This window comes from Cimex lectularius, unplaced genomic scaffold, assembly GCF_000648675.2.
Source record: "Cimex lectularius strain Harlan isolate CLEC.00 unplaced genomic scaffold, Clec_2.1 scaffold41, whole genome shotgun sequence".
NCBI lineage: Eukaryota > Metazoa > Arthropoda > Insecta > Hemiptera > Cimicidae > Cimex > Cimex lectularius.
The window spans coordinates 985,845-1,006,159 of record NW_019393011.1 but is presented as its reverse complement, the minus strand read 5'-3'; the positions used below and the strand labels follow the sequence as shown (position 1 = coordinate 1,006,159).

Here is a 20,315-nt window from a genome sequence, read left to right as displayed (position 1 = left end):
ATATATATGTATATACTTTGTATATATATATGTATATATATGTTATTTATTTATTGTATATATATGTATATACAAAAATATACATATATATATATATATATAAAATATATTTTGCATTGTATAAATTCACTTTTCCACATCCAAAATGTAATTGTTATATGTAAACAATGATTGTAATCCCAGGCTCTGAAGATGATCTCAATAAACATCGAAACGTTGGCACGATAAAGAAAATGTTTTTCTGAAACCTACATCACACCAGACCGCATCTCACGATTTCTAAATAAATTTTAATATTAAGTTAAAAAGGAGTAAAAAAGCATTAATTGTTTAAAAGGGTAAAAAGTTAAGTAAGTTAAAGTTAAGGATTGATGCTAAATCAAATCTCGTGGTTATAAACTGGACTTACTATGAAAAAGTTGTTTTGTGTCATTTCCTATCCTTCCCCGATTCCATTTTTTTTACATTGATTAAAAACGTCTGCAGCTTAACTTTTACGTTTACCATCCTTTAATAATAATTCCAAATAGTATTATTAATGCTAATAATAACAAATAGTATTTTGTGAAGGCGGTACCTTCAACTAGAATTCCCCACACGGAGATCCAAAAACCTACTTGGATTGTTTTTAAAGAATTCACTTCTCAGTTCAGTTTGAACGCCTTTGCAGTGTGCAAGAGTTATTGAATGTTTTTGCTCTTAACTTTTCAATTAATGAAATAGTCGATGGTATTAATTGCTGGAGAGTTCAACCGAAATTATCGTGCTGCACACTTTTAAATTATCACCGTTGCCACAAGATTTGGCCGGTTTGCTAAAGCTAGCGAATGATACTGGGAAGCAAAGAAAATAGAAAGATTGTGATCTGTGCTACACGAAGTGAAAAATAATTTTTGATATCAACTTTAGAAAAATATCCAAAAAAACTGATACACGGCTATCAATTATCTAAAGGCTCCTAAGCGATTTCGTCTTCACTTCTACTATTTATTTGTACATCAAGTATTGGTTAGTAAAGAAAATTCAAATGGTAAGAATTTTGCAGATTGAAACAAGATGCAAGAATTATTACGGAGTTTCTTCAGAAAGGTTTTATTACCTGGTGAAATTATGTTGATTACTGTCCATCATTAATGATTGGTAAATGTATGGCTTAGAATTTAAAATGATCAAATGATTGGTTTTAACCTCTTCGAGAGTACTATGAATAGAGAGATTTTTGGGGAACTTTTGATGATAAATCCCACAAAACAATGTTCACACAGAAGTCCAATTTTTGAATCACGAATTTCAAAATACTAGTTAAATTTAATTGTTTTTAATTATGTTAACCATATTTCGATTTGAGATTCACCTTTTGTGTCTAAGATCAAGTCTTGATTATTTTGATAATGCCTGCGACTTGTTTCCAAGAAACAAACTGGCAAGTTGCGGACTGCTGTGTAGTCAGTTCTTCCTTAAAGTTTCTTTGTCTTTATCTGTTCGAGGCTTATCTGATTGGAGGAGTTGGCGGGTCCTTTTGCTAGACTCCTAGGTCTAAAGGTCACTTTACCCATTCTGACTCCATGAACTCTTTTTTACCTTTTTTTCTTATGGATATTTCAAGCCAAAGTATCTTATTACTTCAGTTCCAATTAAACATTTTAAAGTTCGGTGTTGTATAAAACAACCAGGTTTGAAAATATGAATATTAGTTATATTCTTCAATATTGCGTTTCATTTTATAACATTTTTCCGACTTTTTCCAAACTTTAGATTTTTTATTGCCAATTTATCTACCTATTTTCTTTTTTCTCTCGCTCTCTCTCTCTCTCTATCTGTCGCTTTCTGTTTATATCTCTCTCTTTCTTTTTCTTTCAGTATCTTTCTCTTTCACTCTTTGTTCTCTTTTTTCTATTTATTTTATAAGACATCGTCAAATGGTATAGATCTGTCTCCCGCTCTTTTACTCTCTATCTTTCTTTTTCTCTTTCTCTCTCTCTCTCTCTCTCTCTTCTCTCTCTCTCTCTTATTTTTTCCTCGCCTACTTTTTTAAAATGTTTTACTTCTGCACACATATTGAGATGAGTTATTATTATGTACTGAGTGTTGTTGTCTATGTCTGCTTAAAAATAACTAATTTTCGTATTTGTTACAGTATTGTTTTGCAATATCGTACAGAATAGAAAGTCAACGCCAGTACGAGCTAAGGGCCAGCACTGAGAGCGATTGCAAAGCTTGGATAGAAGCCATCAAGGAAGCAAGGTATGCACCGCAAAAAAGAAAACGAAAAACGCATTCATTTTAACATTTTAAAGGCCGGGACTTCATACCCTAAGACCACTGCGACCCGGCCCTGTGACGCTAAAAATGCTATAAAACAATTGATTAAAGTAAATGGCACTGATGGAGGCTATAAGAGCAAGGTCGATAGGCGGCCTTTGGTGGATCTGAATAAGAGAAGACCATTCTTACCCGGTTAAAAATAGTAGATTGACACAAAGACCCAAAGCGTGTGTGTCCGGTATGCGAAGAAAAACTTTTCGATATGCACCACTTAATTGAAGTTGCTTACTCCTTGGCTCCATATTTGGTTCACCTATCCCTATTTATGGAGCACATTGTGCTGTTTCATTGTGTGTATTAATAGACATATTGTTTTGCATTAGGTTTTGTGTTCATTTGATTGAACACATTCATTAACATGAATGTGTTATGTAATAATTGTGGAATATTGAATAACCCAGCATGAAACCCGAGTGAATGGTATGTAAATAGTAAAAACGTATTAAAGAATTTGTTAGAGGGTGTCTAAGTTTAAAAACGGCATGGGAGCTGAAATGACCTACCCCTGGAGCACTTCCGCTGCGGAACGGTTATGGCCGAAGTCTGATCCCGGGCTGCAAAAACACAAAAGTGGGGCAAGCCACGAGAAGCCATTAGTTCAATTCTGTACACGTGCTCAAAGTTACTTTATAAGCCAATCATTCAATATTTCAATAAATTGTAGTTGTACATTTTTTCAATCAATATCATCCTCATGGAATGTTCGTTCTCGCCCCTTTCCCTCCCACTAGCGAACCTTTTCATTTATTTAATTAGCCGTGTGGGTTGAATTGTGACAAAATGTAGCGTTGCGAATTGATGCAAAATAGTATAGATCAAAATCATATAATACGCACTATGCTTGTTTTTTGAGCCTTTTTTTGTACTAACTTTATATTCCATAGTTAAATTATAAAATCAGTCAATTTGGCGAGTAAAAATGAAAAATTATCGTGTGATTTGACTTTGTACGAATTTATTGCCATGCAAATAGCTTTAATGTGAAGCGACAGACCGACGACCGACAGAGAGAGAGAGAGAGAGAGAGAGAGAGAGAGAGAGAGAGAGAGAGAGAGAGAGAGAGAGAGAGAGAGAGAGAGAGAGAGAGATAAAACGGGAGANTTATACATATATATATATATATATATATATATATATATACTTGATATATAACTGTTACAGCATAGGATATGTATGTCCTTTCTTCATGCTACCACCGCTAATTAATTAAACACATATTATTTCTTGGTAGTTCAATTGAAAAATTAATAATACAAAAAATTATAATTCAGTGGAGTACAGCAAATATAATAATGAGTGAAATGTATTACTATAATGTGAGAAAAAAAATACAAAAACTTCATTTTAACAAGCAACTTAATAGATGTATAAATAATAGATGTAAGATATACCTGAATACATATGTAAATAACTACTGATTTGTTTCAGTAAATAAACTCAAATTCATCATCAAAGCTTTAAAGTAATACTCGCAAAAAAACAATTAAATTCTATCTAGTATCGAGAGTAGTAGAGGCAATTAAAAAAAGCACATCTTATAATAAATAATAAGGTAAATATTAAGATTTATAAAGAAACATATTAGATCATTGATAAATAGATTGTTTAGTTTATGCAACTAATTATTTGTTTTATCGCCATATTTTTTTTTATTAGGATAGAGTGCATTTTTAGCCTGTTAGTTGCTACAGAATGCTCAAAATTGAAGACTTTTGAGAAAAGATTGAGATGACGGGAGGCTTGTACCAGAAATGATTTTTTGTATACAGATGTACGGAGTTGGGTATTTGTAGAAGGTTGACTCTTGAGGAGTATTTGTGAATCGACAAAGGAGAGAGAGAGAGAGAGAGAGAGAGAGAGAGAGAGAGAGAGAGAGAGAGAGAGAGAGAGAGAGAGAGAGAGAGAGAGAGAGAGAGAGAGAAAGGACATTCATAAAACTTTAGTAAATGAACTGAGAATATGTGAGTTGATTTTCGAAACTTCTTACGTACGGATGCTTAATTATTTGATGAACTCCTCGCTATGGTTGCTTCTCAAATTGGAAGAAGAGATACCAATACGCAAGAAGATATTCTTTCTAGTCAGCAACGCGATATTGCAATAAACAACAAAAAATTTTCGTTTAACACAATAAATTGCACAACCTATCAAGACTTTATTGCGCAAACTCGATTATTGCGCAATAATTTGCACCTATATGGGCCGCTTAAGAGGTACTTTGAAATACCGTCAATTATAACGCCAATTCGTTAGTATAGTAATCGATTGCAGTAATAAAGGGCTTGTAATTCTGCTTGAAAATATGGCAATTAAATTTACATATGGTAGATTTAGACTTTAATAAATGAAAAGTTACGGTTCTTATTGGAAAACTAAGTTTCTGAATTGAAATACCCCATTAACGAAAAATACGGAGGAAGAAATTTGCAATTTTAATTTGTTCCACGTCGTCGTTTCTTTTGCAGAAAAATGGCTGTCGATTTTACTTTCTGCTTATCCTGCATAATACATCAAGTTGTAGATAAATTTTTTTAGTACTTTACTTTTTACCTCCCTTGGGTTGCAAGGATACCCTTGCACTGTAGATTTGAGTATCTTTGCATAAACTATTTAAAATTAGATATTTTTAAACAATCACATTTAAACAATTATTCATTTTTAAGAGAAAAGCAAAAATATCGTTTAGAAAAACTTTGAAGGAAATGAAACTTAAATAAAAATAAATTCTTTTCGCTTTATTTTATACATAAAATAATCTTCTATGTTGGTATATTTTGAAGAATAACAATAATTCACATATCGAACATTTGATTGTTGACTTTAGCACTTTAATAATAATTAAATAACAATTGGCTTTATTACATTGCTTCGCAATTTCTGCGATTGTTATGCCCGCTTTCTTTTTCCGACTTCAGTTTTGTACGCTTTTTTCTACATCTTAAGTTAAGAAACATTTCCAACTTTCATCCGGCAATCTGCCAGTGCCTATTTCGGTGAAAACCATAAATCCATCTCAACTGCAGATTTATTTCGAGCTCTGGTGGTACTTGATTAGGAATTTCGTCTTGCAGATTGAAAATTACATATTTACTATATTCGATGTGTTCTCATTTTTTAACGTCTAATACCGAATAAACAATACAATTTCAATCTTATGTTTTGAAAAAAAAAATATACGTATTTAGCTATCCAAAAATTCTCAAATGCCACTCTATCAAACTATACAAAATAATAACGATAAAGCATTGAAAAGTATATGTCTTATGTATTATCTGCATGGTATTATGATCATCATTTGTTAACCCTAACCCTAACCATCCCTAACCAATCTATCACCAAATATATTTTACAACATAACTGATCTATAGGAAAAACATGTAATGCTAAGTGATTTAAAGGAATCCGTTTAATTTATGGGTGGATTACAAAAATAATAGTACTAAAGAGAGAAAGAGAGCGAACTGATAATCTTCATAGATTTTATTCGCGTTTCCCACTCGCATATTTCCCTCCGCTTCAAAACATTGAATAATCCTAACCTACAATACATAACTCTCGTACCACGCATTCACGTTGATAAATACACTCATTCTCCATATACTTAAAACGCATTGTCTATCATGTCCAATATACAATAACACAGCTTTGTTTCTTCCAAAAATCGAGACAGAGGACCAAAATATTCGACGCCGTACTCAAGCATAATTCTCATATCTGGTGGCATGCCTACGCGCTCTCTATAATGAACCAAGAAATGACTTCCTTTCAATTATGTGGAACAAATCGGACAATTCTCTACAATCCGGTCACATACGCAGCGTCGACCTAAAAGTATCAATAGTTCTTTGTTGTATTACGAAAAAAAGCTCATTACTTTAAAAACAAATCGAAAAAATTGTTTTTAAAGATTAGATTTAAATAATTTTAAAAATACATAATAGGAAATATTATATATTTTCATGTATAATTTACCCTTCATTACCAATATAAAAAACTGTCCTTTGAAACAGGATTTTTTTATCCTTCCAGCTTCCTTCTTGAAATTGTGATGCCAACGTAGGTTTTGTTCTTGGTTACTCATTTCAAGTTGTCTCCCTTTCCATATATTGTATTGTAGGGCTTCAATCGTTCCCATGAGCAAAATTCTTTCTTTCTTTCTTTGCTCAATATATTTATTTTGTTACACGCAATATTTGATAAATAGCTATTTGAAAAACGAGAGAAAATTCATGTGTTCTTTCTCCGTTATGGGTACGTCTATTTATTGTTTGACTTTTCAAACTTTGAAGGCGTAGTATGTGTTTTATCTTTTATAAATCTGCAAGTATGTATTCACATTTTATACTGTTATTTTCATACTTACAAATTGTTACATTTTTTAAGTTACATAAAGAGGGTCAAATAACCTAAATAACATCCAATCATTTTGATTTCAGTTTCAATAAATTGTTGCTTCAGAAGGAAGAGTTAGAGCAGAAACATCTCCACCTACTTCAAATCGTAGAAAGCGAGAAGACAGCCAAGTGGCAGTATACGCTGCAGTGTGAAGAACTCGCCTCGGAAATTAAGAAACTTCGGGCCGAGGTGAAAATTGCCGTTTTTCATCATCCACCTTTTTACGCTTGCGAGCCCTTCTCTCCTTTTTTTCAGGAATAAATTGAAAAGTATCTCGCAACAAGAACAAAAAGAGAACTCGTATAAAGTTGAAAAACAGGTTTCACTGATAAACAGCGTCTTTGCGATACACGCATTATTTAACAATGTTATAATCGTACATAAATTAGTTTTGTAAGTTTATGTTTTGTATAACAAAAACCATAATTTAAAAGTATTAAGAATTGTTTATTCAACCAACTTTACCGCAAGTACAAAACATAATCTCTCTCTAGGTTTATGTCTTTGCTCTAAGACCAAAACCATTTACGTATGATTTCTTTAACCATAAAATGTTTAGAAAATTATGTCTCCAACGTTCAAGTATGTTTACGTTTTATAATACTGATTTCTTATGTTTTATGTAAAATGTGGCTACCTGTTAAATTAGTTCCACGAGCGGGACTAGTACGACCAGTAGCCACATTTTTCATAAAAAAATAACAAATCTATTAAAATAATTACTCTGGGTAAGAGAGTCAACTAAATATATATATTTTATTTTATATATATTATTATACATATATACTATATTTATATTACATTACTGTTAATTTTTTGTTCGTTGAACAACTAAAAACGTAGTTATATATTATTATGAACAAATGATTGAAAGGAAACATAATTAACACTGAAAAAACAAGTCACAATAATAAAGTAAAATAAAAGGAAGTTTCACAGGAGACGAATTTTCTAATGGACCGACCGTTGTAGGAGGAAAAGGCAAGAATCTCGATTTTATTTAGCTCCCTGAGAAAATGTGTGGGCTTAAACCTTAAGTATTTCGAGGTTATTATATCTCAAATTTTGCCCGTGCTAATTTGATCGATTGGTTCCAAATTAGAAACTGGCTCAAACAATTTATACAGTGATGGAAAATCTCTCCTCCGAGCAAAATAACACAGATGTGGTGAGGCATTATTTATACAATCACTCGGTGACCCGTATGTTGACGCAAATGTATTAATCAAATATTCAAATGTTGTCCTTCTATAAAAACGAAAGGAAAAACAACATATGTTGATCCTAGCTTTTTATTCCAGTTATTAAAAAATTCTTTCAAATAAGAAAATTTCCTTTATTAATATTCTTCAAAACGTTAAATGTAATTCTGGTAAAAAAAACGGATAAACATCTTGGATTTTTACGTGTAAAGCATGAAAGATGGGCGTCGTTTTTTCTCGTTCTAGAAACATATCTACCACTCCAAATCTCGCAAATCTACTCTGGCATCGTTAATTCATATAAAGCGGAAGACGGAAACCCTTTCCGTAAAATAAAACAGCACGACAGAGAAAATTGACTTTATTTTGCTACCTCTTGACAGTAATAAGTAAGAAATAACACTGACATTGAGTCAGAATTATTAGCAATAAATATTAGTCATAAAAATAATTCAATGCAAAAAAGAACAAGATCATGTTTTGGTAAATAACTGTTATGCTTATTTGAATTAATGGATTCTTTTATTTACATAAATAAAATATAAATTACAAAATATCTTATGTATAAATGTTTCATAATATTATTAATAAAAGCATATAAAGACGATGGCTGTAAGCCATCTGTCCAGTTGCCTAATTTATTATTTCTGTGTATAAAAAGATTTTTTTAAGTTTAATAATCATCGTTTAATTTATTTTATTTTCATGTTTATTTTATTTTTTCTCTTAAATATGATATATATTACATTTATTTTTAGTCATTTTTATTTTTTAATGTTAATTATAACATTAACTCGAATTAGAAATCAAATGCCCAATTAGGAACTTTCTATATTTTATCATTTTATATAAATATCTTGCAAGTGCCACCCAATTTGAACCGTTCAATATATTTATTATTTCCTGCGCGTTTAGTTGCCCTTTTCCCAAGTACCCTTTTCTAAATTCCCTCAGAAAGTCGTAAGTATTCTCAGGCTCGTTTAAACTGCATATGGCGCAATTAAATGCCATATCCAGTTAGGTAGTAAAGCCCAAGAAGTTCCCCTCTTGCTCTGAATATTAGAGAAATGTAGTATAAGTGAGTTATGATGAATATAGTATTTAGGCTTGACCCGGATGTAATTTTACGTGTAAGGTGTAGAATTAACAAATCTTGGTTTTAGATAGCATTTCATTTTTAATTTTAATTTCAATTTTATTTATTAAATTCTCCGAATTAAACGTTTTAAAAACGTCTTTATTCATTTCTACTTGCACCAGTTTGCCTATTTGCACCACATGTTTATACCAAGATATTTCTTTATCTCTCATTACATTTGGCAGGAAATTGGTTAGTCTGTTTGAGGGCTTTCTTAATACTTTACGGATTTAATTTAAATGCAATTTTATTTTGTGACTAAAGGGGTGAGTTTGAGGTTTCTAAGTATAATATATAATCATATATAGTCAAGGTGTGTTTGGTGGGAGGTAGAATAGCCTTTTCATAAAATATTTTTGAACCTTTTCTACTTCCGGCAACCGGCAAATTCAAATATCCACAGACTTGGTCTCTATAATATATCACCCATCGTATGGCACTATAAAATTCTTGAATTTTTCTATGTATAGAGATATTTTTATTAGCTATTACTTTATTCCGAAATTTTCTTAACTGCAAAGTTAGATTTGACAATTTTTTCTTTAAAGTTTGATGTAAAGTTAAATGAAGGACTGATGTTTATACCTAAATATTTCTAGTTTCCTCAGTCAGCACTCTCTGACCATTAAAATACCATTTTTCGTTTTTCTTCACTCTTCCTCCTCTCTTCTTGCACACCATAATTTGCGATAATTGCAGGTTCACATTAAGATTCAATTCACTTCCAAATCTCTATTCGTCAATTGCAAGGAAGCCGGAGAAGAAGCACTATGTAGTTGGCAAACATCAAGCTTTTAATCTTACATTTATTAATAAGAATGCTAGATCATTTTCTAGGGCATTCATGAAGATGGAAAAGTGTGTAGGACTGAGCAAGCATCGTTGTTTCCCCTCCATTTTGCAGGGAATCAAGCAGCTGACAACCCATTTTTGTTTCAAATTTTTGCATCCGAGTCTCCGTAATAATTTGAAATGCCATGCAAAGATAATTTATAAAATAAAGGTTTCCTATTTATGCTATCAAATGCTGATTGGAAGCCCACAAAGAATAAATATACTTTTTCAATGCGTTAAATTTTATATTGATTACATTTTATATTATTAAATCCATTATTTTCGTGGTCCGATTGACTAAATTACTTCTTTCAATTAATTAATCTCTATGTAAGGTATTGGTTGAAATTAAAAAGTTAGTGTCACGAGCGGGATTCGAACCCACGACCTTCAGCTAAATACGCTGCTCCTCTACCACTTGAGCTATCGTCACTTTGATCCACTCAGACACCAACTTCCCATCGCAACTACCTTTCGAATTTTCCCTCATTTTTACCATTTTTTATGCCTTTTCATTTCAACTAATACCTTTCATAAAGATTAATTAATTGAAAGAAAATATATGTTATCCTTATTTACTAAATAATAAACTAACGTTACATTATTATTTTTTTAATTAAAGAATAAAAATAAACTATAATAAGCATAATCTAAATTCTGTGATTCGTGTACACAAAAACTACTTACTCTCTAGCTTAATATAATAGATTACATTTGTGTTTTATTTCCTTTCCCCAGTACACTCTGGAAAAAAGGATTTTATTCTGCATTTAACGAACATATTAATAATTACAATAACTATTATCTAATTTCATTATTGACTATTCTATTGATAGCTCCTTATATACAGAATTATTATTATGTAATTTTATTATTGTCTAATCTATTGATAGTTCTCCATGCATCACTTAAATAAACAAATATGATTAAATATTATTATTATTAGTTTTATGTTATAACTATTAAATTTAATGCCCGTTATGTAAATAAAATATTTCATTATTGCTTTGACCAAATTTTGGAACTCAATTATACCATGTTTTATAAAAAACATGGCGTTTTTCTTTTTACTCTGCCTGTGTTATAATAAAATTATCTATCGTTTCCAAGGTATTTTTCATATAGAATCTGCTGATGGCATATGGTATGGTGGTATAGAATGTTAATAAGTTAAGCCAACCTAATCACCAAAGATTTTTTTTAACGTAATTTCTTATTTTTTCCTGAAAATCCTTTCCATTTTAAAAAATAATATAAAAAATTCAAAAATTCATCTCTCTGTTTTGGAAATATTGAAGTTTTCCATCAGAACTCGTTAATTTTATTTATAATGAACCAGGATAAACAAAGCAGAATTTTGAAAATATAATTGAATAAAATGTGAAAATTCAATTTGTGTTGATTTAATTAAAATCTAACTTGAAATAACAACAGCCAGTTAAAGGATATATTGAAATTGTCGAGTTTTGAAGAAAAATTGCAATATATTTCATCGTAAGCGGAAGTTCGTTTAGAAAAAAATGTTTCGTTGCTGCTCCTGCTTTGCTATTTTCCGTTTAATCCAAACTATTCGGCTTCCATCTCTCTTCTATCTTCTTTGGCACAAGCGTTTGTTTCAACGTGTGAGTTCACAACCTGCAAACTTTTTATATCAAAACTGCCAGGGATTTCATTTATTTTAAAATCAGTCTTTAGTTTTTCGTGCTTCTGCAGGATCACAATTGAAATTTTCCTATCTGATTGTCTGTTTTCCTTTTTCCTTGTAAAATCATGATGATGCCAGTGATTTCATAATGACCACCATTTCAACTTAGTTATTGAACCACCAATCTGCCAATTTATACTTCATAGTTTGGAAAAATTCTTGGTTTTCATAAAACAGGAAGAAGGCACATCCTACATTTGTTGACGATCCGTCAGTGAAAATATTAAAATTAGTACTAATTTTTTCTCGATCAAAATTAAGGCATAAAAAACTTCAATGTCACAAAACATGGATTGAGATTCGTTTGGAATTCTTGCAAGATGATATATTCCTATCAAATTATATTCTGAGAGTTTTGCGTTCCATTACATTTATATAGATTCTTTTCAAAATACGTAAAAAGGAATTAATTTATTAAGTTTTCATAAATTAGAACAAAACCATCACTAATATATTCTTTTGTACTAGAAAATAATATAAATTTAACGGTAAAATTTTAACTACCTGTATTAGAGTACCAAGTCATGCTGGTTGACCTGTTAAATTATTAACCAATTGTTAGCTGTTCGATCATTCCCGATCATCCATCACTTCCCGCCTAATATAATTTAATCAACGTGTTAATTAATTTAAAATATGTACGTTGATAAAATTTTAAAAGACATGCGTTTTGTCATCCAAATTATTTGTGTCCAATTGGCAGGTTTTCTTTGCAGAAACAGTTTAGTTGTATTAAAACATCGATAAATTAAAGTTTAAAATGCAATAAAAGAAAATGATCAAATGCTTTCGAATTTGAAAGAACTTTTTTAAAATATGTAATATAAAACAAAAATAAATATTAATAGTTTACTTTTTTTTACTGATAAAAGCATTTCAACTTCAAGTTAAGATTTAATCGAGTCAATAAAATAAGCACTTTATTGATTAAAAACAGAATTCGGAACTACGATAAAAAATAGAAAGAGAAAAGAAGTTTTCTAATAATTCTGTAGGATATTAAAAAAGTTCCTTTGACAAGTGGGCAATTTTTCTTTTGAAAAAGGTGAAACGTCTTCGAAGGTCGCGTTTCTTGTTTTAAAAACCCTTCACGCGCAGGACATTCTATTCCCATGTACTTATTACTTTAATTTATGAGTTTTTTAAATGAGACTTTAAAATTTTTTTATTGACAGTCACATTTTTTGAGACGATGTATTTATTGATTAACTTATTTACAAATTTAACTAAACGAAATCTTTCCCGATTGCTTTGGTATATTACGCAATTAACTCGCATTACGGCTTAACCGATTCACTTAAACAAGTCCTAGAGTTTTCGAGTTGGTAAAGTAAGAGACGTTAGCGAATTGCTAATCCAGTTTTCTCGACCCTCCGGGTAGGAATTAAGATAATTTCTTATCAAATTTCTGTAAAAGGAATTTGAATGGAGCGATGAAAGCCGCAAAGAACTACCACGATTTAATTTCCTCTGTTGTTGTAAAGTATCAGTAATAATATTTCTCTTGTTACACCTCATTTCAAAGTTCTGATTGTCCCAGGTAAAAGTTTTAATTTCTTGGAGAAACAAGAACACCAAAATGTATGTAATATAAGCTTCGTCAAATGAGCGAATTTAATTTGCTGTCTGGTTGTAACTAGGTTAATTAAGACTAAATATATCTTATAAGGCATGAAAATATAATTAATATGTGTGTGTATTTTTTTTTTCAAAGTTAAAGGGCAAGATGCTATATTTTAAAAGACTAGGTCTTTTAAATTAAATCATGAGCTTGTTTTTAACTCAAAAATTTTACATTCTTTTTAGCTGTGCGCCTTGAAGAAAGAATGGAGGCCGATGAGGCCACTCGGCGGTCTGTGCAAAGCTCCGTCAATCGTCGGCGGATCAGGGACGGCTGATGCCAACAACATCCAATATCCTGAAGATTCTATGGAATTGAGGAAAATAAAAAAAGTGCAGAGCTTTTTCCGAGGCTGGCTGTGCAGGAGGAGGTGGAAACAGATCGTCGAACAGTACATCAAAAGCCCTCACGCAGAAAGTATGCGGAAACGCAACAGGTATTTCGCCCTTATTTCTTTGCTTAGTTTGATATTTTGTTTGGAGAAAATGTACAATAATAAGTTGGTTTTTTACTCTACTGTTCACGACGACTCGTTCACGTGTAGAAAACGAATGGAATTTACTTAAATTGTAAAATTAATGTGCATTTCTTAAAACAGCTTGGTGTTTCGCATGGTCGAGGCCGAAGAGGAGTACATGGAGCAGTTGGAAGTTTTAGTTTCCTGTTTTCTGAGACCTTTCAAAATGGCAGCAAGCTCGAAAAAACCTCCCTGTTCCCACGAGGATGTAAATTCTATCTTTTTAAACAGCGAAACCGTTCTCTTTTTGCATCAGATCTTTCTCAAAGGACTGACTTCTCGCATGGAAAGTTGGCCAACTCTGGTGCTTGGTACGTACATGGAAAAGTAACAAAATATTTTGAAAAAGATAAACATAGATTGAGTTGTCACTTTTTGTAATGAATGTAACAAACATATTGTTATAGAAATTTATAAAGCCTTAGACGACTTCTTAAACTTTTCTTTATTAAACAAGAAAAGTTATCTATTTCTGGATGAACTTGCAGACCATATTTTATCATACCAATCGTAATAATCATTCATAAAATCATAAACAAAAGTTAATTGTGATTTTTGTGCCCTCAGGAGATCTGTTCGATATGCTTCTACCCATGCTGAGTATTTATCAAGAATATGTAAGAAATCATCACTACAGCCTCCAAGTTCTAACCGAGTGTAAACAAACTCCGCAATTTGCCAGCCTGTTAGCGAGATTAGAGAACAAGCCTACCTGCCAAGGACGCTCATTGGAAATATTCCTTACATATCCAATGCATCAGGTGAAGAGATTTCACTTATACTAACTCTAACACATAATTAATAACAATTATTGTTTAAAAATTTAAAAATTAAGCATCAAATTCTAACATTATATCATGTTTCGGCCATCTTTCACGGTCATTTAGTGGTTCGATTGTGAAATTGTGTCCCTTTGTCAGTACCATTATCTCCTTTATTAATATTACTTTTATTTGTTATCTACAATGAAGATTGCATTATGTAAATGTTTTCTAATACTGATTGAGTCGTTTGAGTCACTTGCACGAGAAATTCTCCAGTGACAACACTCCTTCACAGTGAATACTCTTCGAAGGTCTAAGCCAATTTTTCGTTTACTGTCTTCGAAGATTTTCTGGTAAGGTTGAAATTGATAATGGTTGTAGTATGACCAATTATTGTTAATACTAAGTAAATGATGAAATTTTTTAAAACGGGTTTTGAATAGATCATTTACAAACAGAATTATTAATTATTAATGTTCATAATTCGTTAGTTAAAGAATGTTGCAGATTCAATTAATTAGCGATTGGAAGTTTTTCTCAAAACGTGTTAGATAGAAGACAGATCTTGTTGAGATTTTTTAAACATTTTTTATTATTACAGGCATGTCCGTATTAAAAAGCTTGGTTAAGTCAGTGGTACTTTTTAGTATTGACTTAAACAGCAATCCATAAGGGGACCCATAAGAGTCTATAAGAGGGGACCCATAAGTATATGGGGAAAATTTCTATGTTTATGATCAGTTTTCTCGAAATTTAAATCCATTTAAATAAAAAGTATAGAAACGTGTTCACACCGTTTATTATACAACATATATCGAAGACCTAATTAGATTATAAATCGAGTAGTTTTTGTTTGTAAGATTGCTGATAATTAGCGTTCTACACAAAAATTGGAATATTATTTTTATTACAACTTTTGATACAGGACAGATCTGATTGAGATTGGTTGACCATGGTTAGTCGAACCTATTACCTACAAAATGGGATGAAATAACTCGATGGAACTTGGGGGTACTTTGACTAATCAATTTATAAACTGCAACAAGTAACGTTTATTCTGGAAAAAAATTAATAACAAATCGAAAAAATTAATATTTACAAAATAAGCACTGTATTTTGAGATGGTAAAAAAATTATGTTAAATTCCAGGTTTAAAATAAAAATATTTTAAAAATTGATTGAAGCCCTAATATTGTTACCTAAAGATAAAACTTTGCTCAAAATTGTAATTTTTTAATATGGGTTCGATTTTGTCTATTTTCTCAAATATCGCGATCCGGTCCGCTATGTGTGGGGTTTTTCTTGAATTTTCTTGTTTGTGGATTCCATGTCGGTCGATTGTCCATGAAAATTCAAGATAACAAGGACAGCGGTAGGTAATGTGATTCCGTTTATGTTCACTTGAAGAAAAATAAATTTTACAATTCATAAAAGCTTTTTGTTTGGTTTATTTTTATTTTTCATTTTATTATTGTCACCATGCTACCAATAAATTCAGTGTTTTATAAGTTGATGAATTGATCTAAATTGCGTTTAAAAGTCGCTATATTATCAGATAGGTATGTGTTGAAATGTCAACATTTGTAAGAATATCAGCAGTGGATGTTGAAAAGCGAAAAGGGCGAAGAATGTTTCAATAATACCTGCCTTTTTGCGTGAAAATTCAGCTCCCTGACAGACTCGGAAGAATCGGTCTGTCAAGTATGATTTCAGTATGATATGAGAGAGGAGGATGTTCTATAGTCCCCAAAGCAAGTCCAATATTCGATCGAAGGATTGGTATTATTGGTATCCCTGGGCGCTAGCCGCATGGACATTGTCTGCACCTCGCGTTTTGTTGTCGACTAATTTAACTCTCCAATCGGCAAAATTTGGCTCTGTCTATCTTACCTTTATGATAAAACTTCTGGGACTATTTTATTATTCTTAATGACCCTTCCACACGCAACGAAATGGCACTGCAAATCATATATTGTGCCCTAATCTAATTTTGGCTAGACTCAGAATACTACGTATTTCGCCTAGGACCCGCAAACATTCACTCTAATAAATATATTCACACTAACTAGAAACTTTCATATTATGCATTAAACTAAAAATTTGGAAGGCACAGAGGTTTTATGCTAGGGTTATTTTATCGCTCTAAATATATNTCTCTCTCTCTCTCTCTCTCTCTCTCTCTCTCTCTCTCTCTCTCTCTCTCTCTCTCTCTCTCTTACTAACTACAAAAATCATATTATCATTAATTCAAGACGATAAAACAACTAACCCAGGCTCGATCTAAATCAAGGAAAAGAACAGTTATTTCAAATTCTATTTTGTCTATTAAAACCAATTTTGTTTCTTCTTAATGTATTTCGAGTTCTCATAGATGGGTTTTTTAAAGGTAGTGAATCATTAATTTTTGGGAACAATATAAAGTTGTGATAAAATTGTACACTTTTTATTTAAAAAAATGAATCTCTCCCCTTCTGAATTTTTCAAAAACCAGTTACTATCTACGATTGTTTGCCTATCATTGTTCTGCAAAATGCGAACCTCGTTTTATTTGCTAAAGAATTTTATAGAAAATTGTACCTACAGGTTAAAAAAAAAAATAAATAAAAACTTGAGAAATTACGTAAAAGAGTAACTAACAGTAAGTAATGGCGAGTTGCTAATTCATCATGACAAAATATACCAAAACACTTGATTTTCCGCATTGAGAAATATATTTAAAGTACATATAAAGCTTAGAATCTCGTGGGATTGGTTTCATTCGGTGTTAAAAAGGTTGTAATTTAAAATAAAAAATAAAAAATTGAGTTTTGTTTCCGCTATGTCTCTGCCCCTTAAACAAATAGGGGAGCCATGATGCTAAACCATCACGACCTGTCGTTCTTGCAAAATTAATCTACTTGAGCGCCGTAAAATATCTGTTTTTCGTCCATTTATCTCAATAAATATATAATAATCTTTAATAATTTGTCTGTATATTTCTGTACATATTTTGCTATAATTTTCTTACGCTCTATCACACCCATGAGAGGGAACAACAATACAAAAGTTTTTCTTAAGACAGTGGCAAATATGTGATTTATACCAAATGTAATTGGTTGAAAATAAAATTACGTCGATGTTATAAATAAATATTACAATTTATTATATTCTGACTATTGTAGTTTATTTGCATTTATTTAGCCAAGAAATATATTTTTTTATATTTTTATAATGCAACAGATTTGTACTTAACATTCTGTATTACTAACAATCGGCTAAATAAATGACTCCAGAAAAACAACAAAAGTTATAATAACCGAAAATAATTTTAATGTAAAGAAAGAATAATTTACAATAAACTAATGCTATTTTTGTCTTAGATTCCTAGATACATCATAACTCTTCATGAGCTACTGGCTCATACTCCACACGATCATGTAGAACGGAAAAGTCTCCAAAATGCCAAACAACAATTGGAAGATTTATCAAGGCAGATGCACGACGAGGTATATCAAATTTAATCATTGTATTCAATTAAATTTTAATAATTTTTTTTAATAGATAGCATTTTGTCTAAAAACTATTGTTGTTTGATTTCTTTTTGTACTAAAACGATCATTATCTCGTCTCTTATAACACTTCTTGTGAGTACTACTGGCAAATGGACAAAAATGTGGACAAATGACTGATGAAAAGTGTCAAAAAAGGATTGCATATTTGTTGATTGTCAATCTGTTCGTTTTTTCACTATGATTTTTGTTTTAGGTGAGCGAAACCGAAAATCTAAGAAAAAACCTCGCTGTTGAGAGAATGATTGTAGAAGGGTGCGACATACTCCTGGACGTCAACCAAGTATTTGTGAGACAGGGTAAAGCCCCTTTATAATGTACTTAAAAACTTCACGTATTTTTTATTGGCAAAGTATGTTTTCTCAATATTTAGACGTGACCTATTTGTTACAATGTCGTAGGTCATTACAAAAAGAAATCGTTGTTTTTTAATATTTCTGACGCTGTGATCTATTGTAATGAATATAGCGAAACAACCGTCTTTCAAAAGAAATTAACAAAAATCATTACCAATTATATGATTAAACATACAATATAAATATAATTTTTTAGCCTGTTAGATTTAAAGAAGTATATATTAGCAAAAATTACAAAACTCTTTAGACAATCTTTACTAAAAAAAAGTAGTATAATGTATTTTAAAGAAAGTGTTTGATCACTTAATTACTAAATCATATATGTTCCTATATTCAGACATTTCTGCTTACCGATTATGACAGATTGAAATTGTGTAACCCAAAAGCAATATTGAGAAGTAAATGCATGTCAAAATAGGAAATCTATTGTACACTTCATTAGGGGTTTCTGATTTAACTTAATACATAAACGTACCGTTTTTTATATTTTTGTGAGAAAACCGACTTTGTAATTTTTTTAATAGAAATTCGGTACTCGATCATCAAGCAAGCTTGCAAATTGCTTCTACGACTAATAAACTAAAGAAAAATAGAATAAAACATAGTTTTTGTCACATAAATATTTGTATTTTTTCAGTAGAATTTTGTCAAGAAAATATAATACTTATCTAACTTTAAAAAAAGGTAAAAATAAGTTTATATACTTTAGGTTGCTAGAATGAGCATATGAAAACATTTATCCAATTTATTACAAATACGATTTAACTAAACAAAACTAATTTGAATTCTACTAATTTAAACCAATATTTTAAACAAAAAGATTAGCAAAAAAATTAACATTAACACAATGCTAGATATTAAATTGTATGTAGCATTTAAATTTTTAAAAACAAAAAAATTACGCGGTTATTAAAAATATGAAAAAAATTTATTTTTACAAGATAAGCTGTACTGTAAGTTAATTTTTTGTTTTTTCAAATATAACAGTAAGTTATTATTAATTTTAAAATCAACCGGGGAATACACGGAATATTGTAGAAACTTTTTATTATGAAAAACGTAAAAAGCAAGCACCTTTTGTTCAAATGAAGCAATTTGCAAGCTTTAGTCATCAAATAAGTCAAGGGTTACTTTTAGAAAACCGTTAGCTTATCTTAAATTATGAAATCATTTTATCTTCGAATAAAGTTTTAGCAGAGGAATTTTCAACAATTAGCTGAATTTTTTTTAGGAAAAACTAGAGCTAGACTATAGAATTCTTTATTTTTAATTATTTTTCTTGATATAAGTTATGTAGATAGTTTAGAAAGATGCTAGGCATCAGAATTGCCCAATTTAAGACCGTGTGCACATTTACACTTTCACATACACAGAAATGTCTTTAGATAAAATAATTAATGCCTTTTGAAGCACAAAAATTTACAAATGTGCACATTCTAAATAGTAGGATACTAACGAAATAAACAGTAGGTTTGACACTACTTAACTTTATTTTATTCAAGTTGATTGAAATTGATGTTTTTGTTAATTTGGAAGCTAATTTTATACACATGAAAATAATTTTGCATGCATTATGAAAATGTTTACCCATTCCATGATACTAAATCATTAAATTAGACTTAACCAAAAGATAATTTTTACCTTTTATGAAGGAGACAGACTATGGTCAGAATGCATTGAATAATCAAAATTCAACTATCCAACTTATAATCTATTTAATAATTTAGTATAAATTTATAATGCAAAACGAACGAATCTATTTTTTTTAGAATAGTTTTAAAAAATTGCGTATTTTTATTTTGCACGAGAAGACAAAAAGAACTTAATTTATTTGTGATTTATAATATTTTCTATTATCTCAAAAGTGGTACAATGATTTTATTTTTTTGATATCAACATTTAATATCGAG

General features: G+C 30.6%; 1 protein-coding gene across 2 annotated transcripts in view; it reads left to right on the top strand.

Moving 5' to 3' along the window:
* LOC106663857 (ras-specific guanine nucleotide-releasing factor 2-like) overlaps positions 1-20,315 on the top strand; it is a 116,142-nt gene that overhangs the window by 76,746 nt on the left and 19,081 nt on the right. For both annotated transcript variants that reach the window (XM_014389052.2, XM_014389051.2), the window contains exons 4-10: positions 2,138-2,244; positions 6,762-6,909; positions 13,406-13,656; positions 13,819-14,048; positions 14,305-14,498; positions 17,861-17,986; positions 18,246-18,348. In XM_014389052.2, coding sequence (XP_014244538.1) covers positions 2,138-2,244; positions 6,762-6,909; positions 13,406-13,656; positions 13,819-14,048; positions 14,305-14,498; positions 17,861-17,986; positions 18,246-18,348 — 1,159 coding nt within the window. The remainder of the gene's footprint in view (positions 1-2,137; positions 2,245-6,761; positions 6,910-13,405; positions 13,657-13,818; positions 14,049-14,304; positions 14,499-17,860; positions 17,987-18,245; positions 18,349-20,315) is intronic.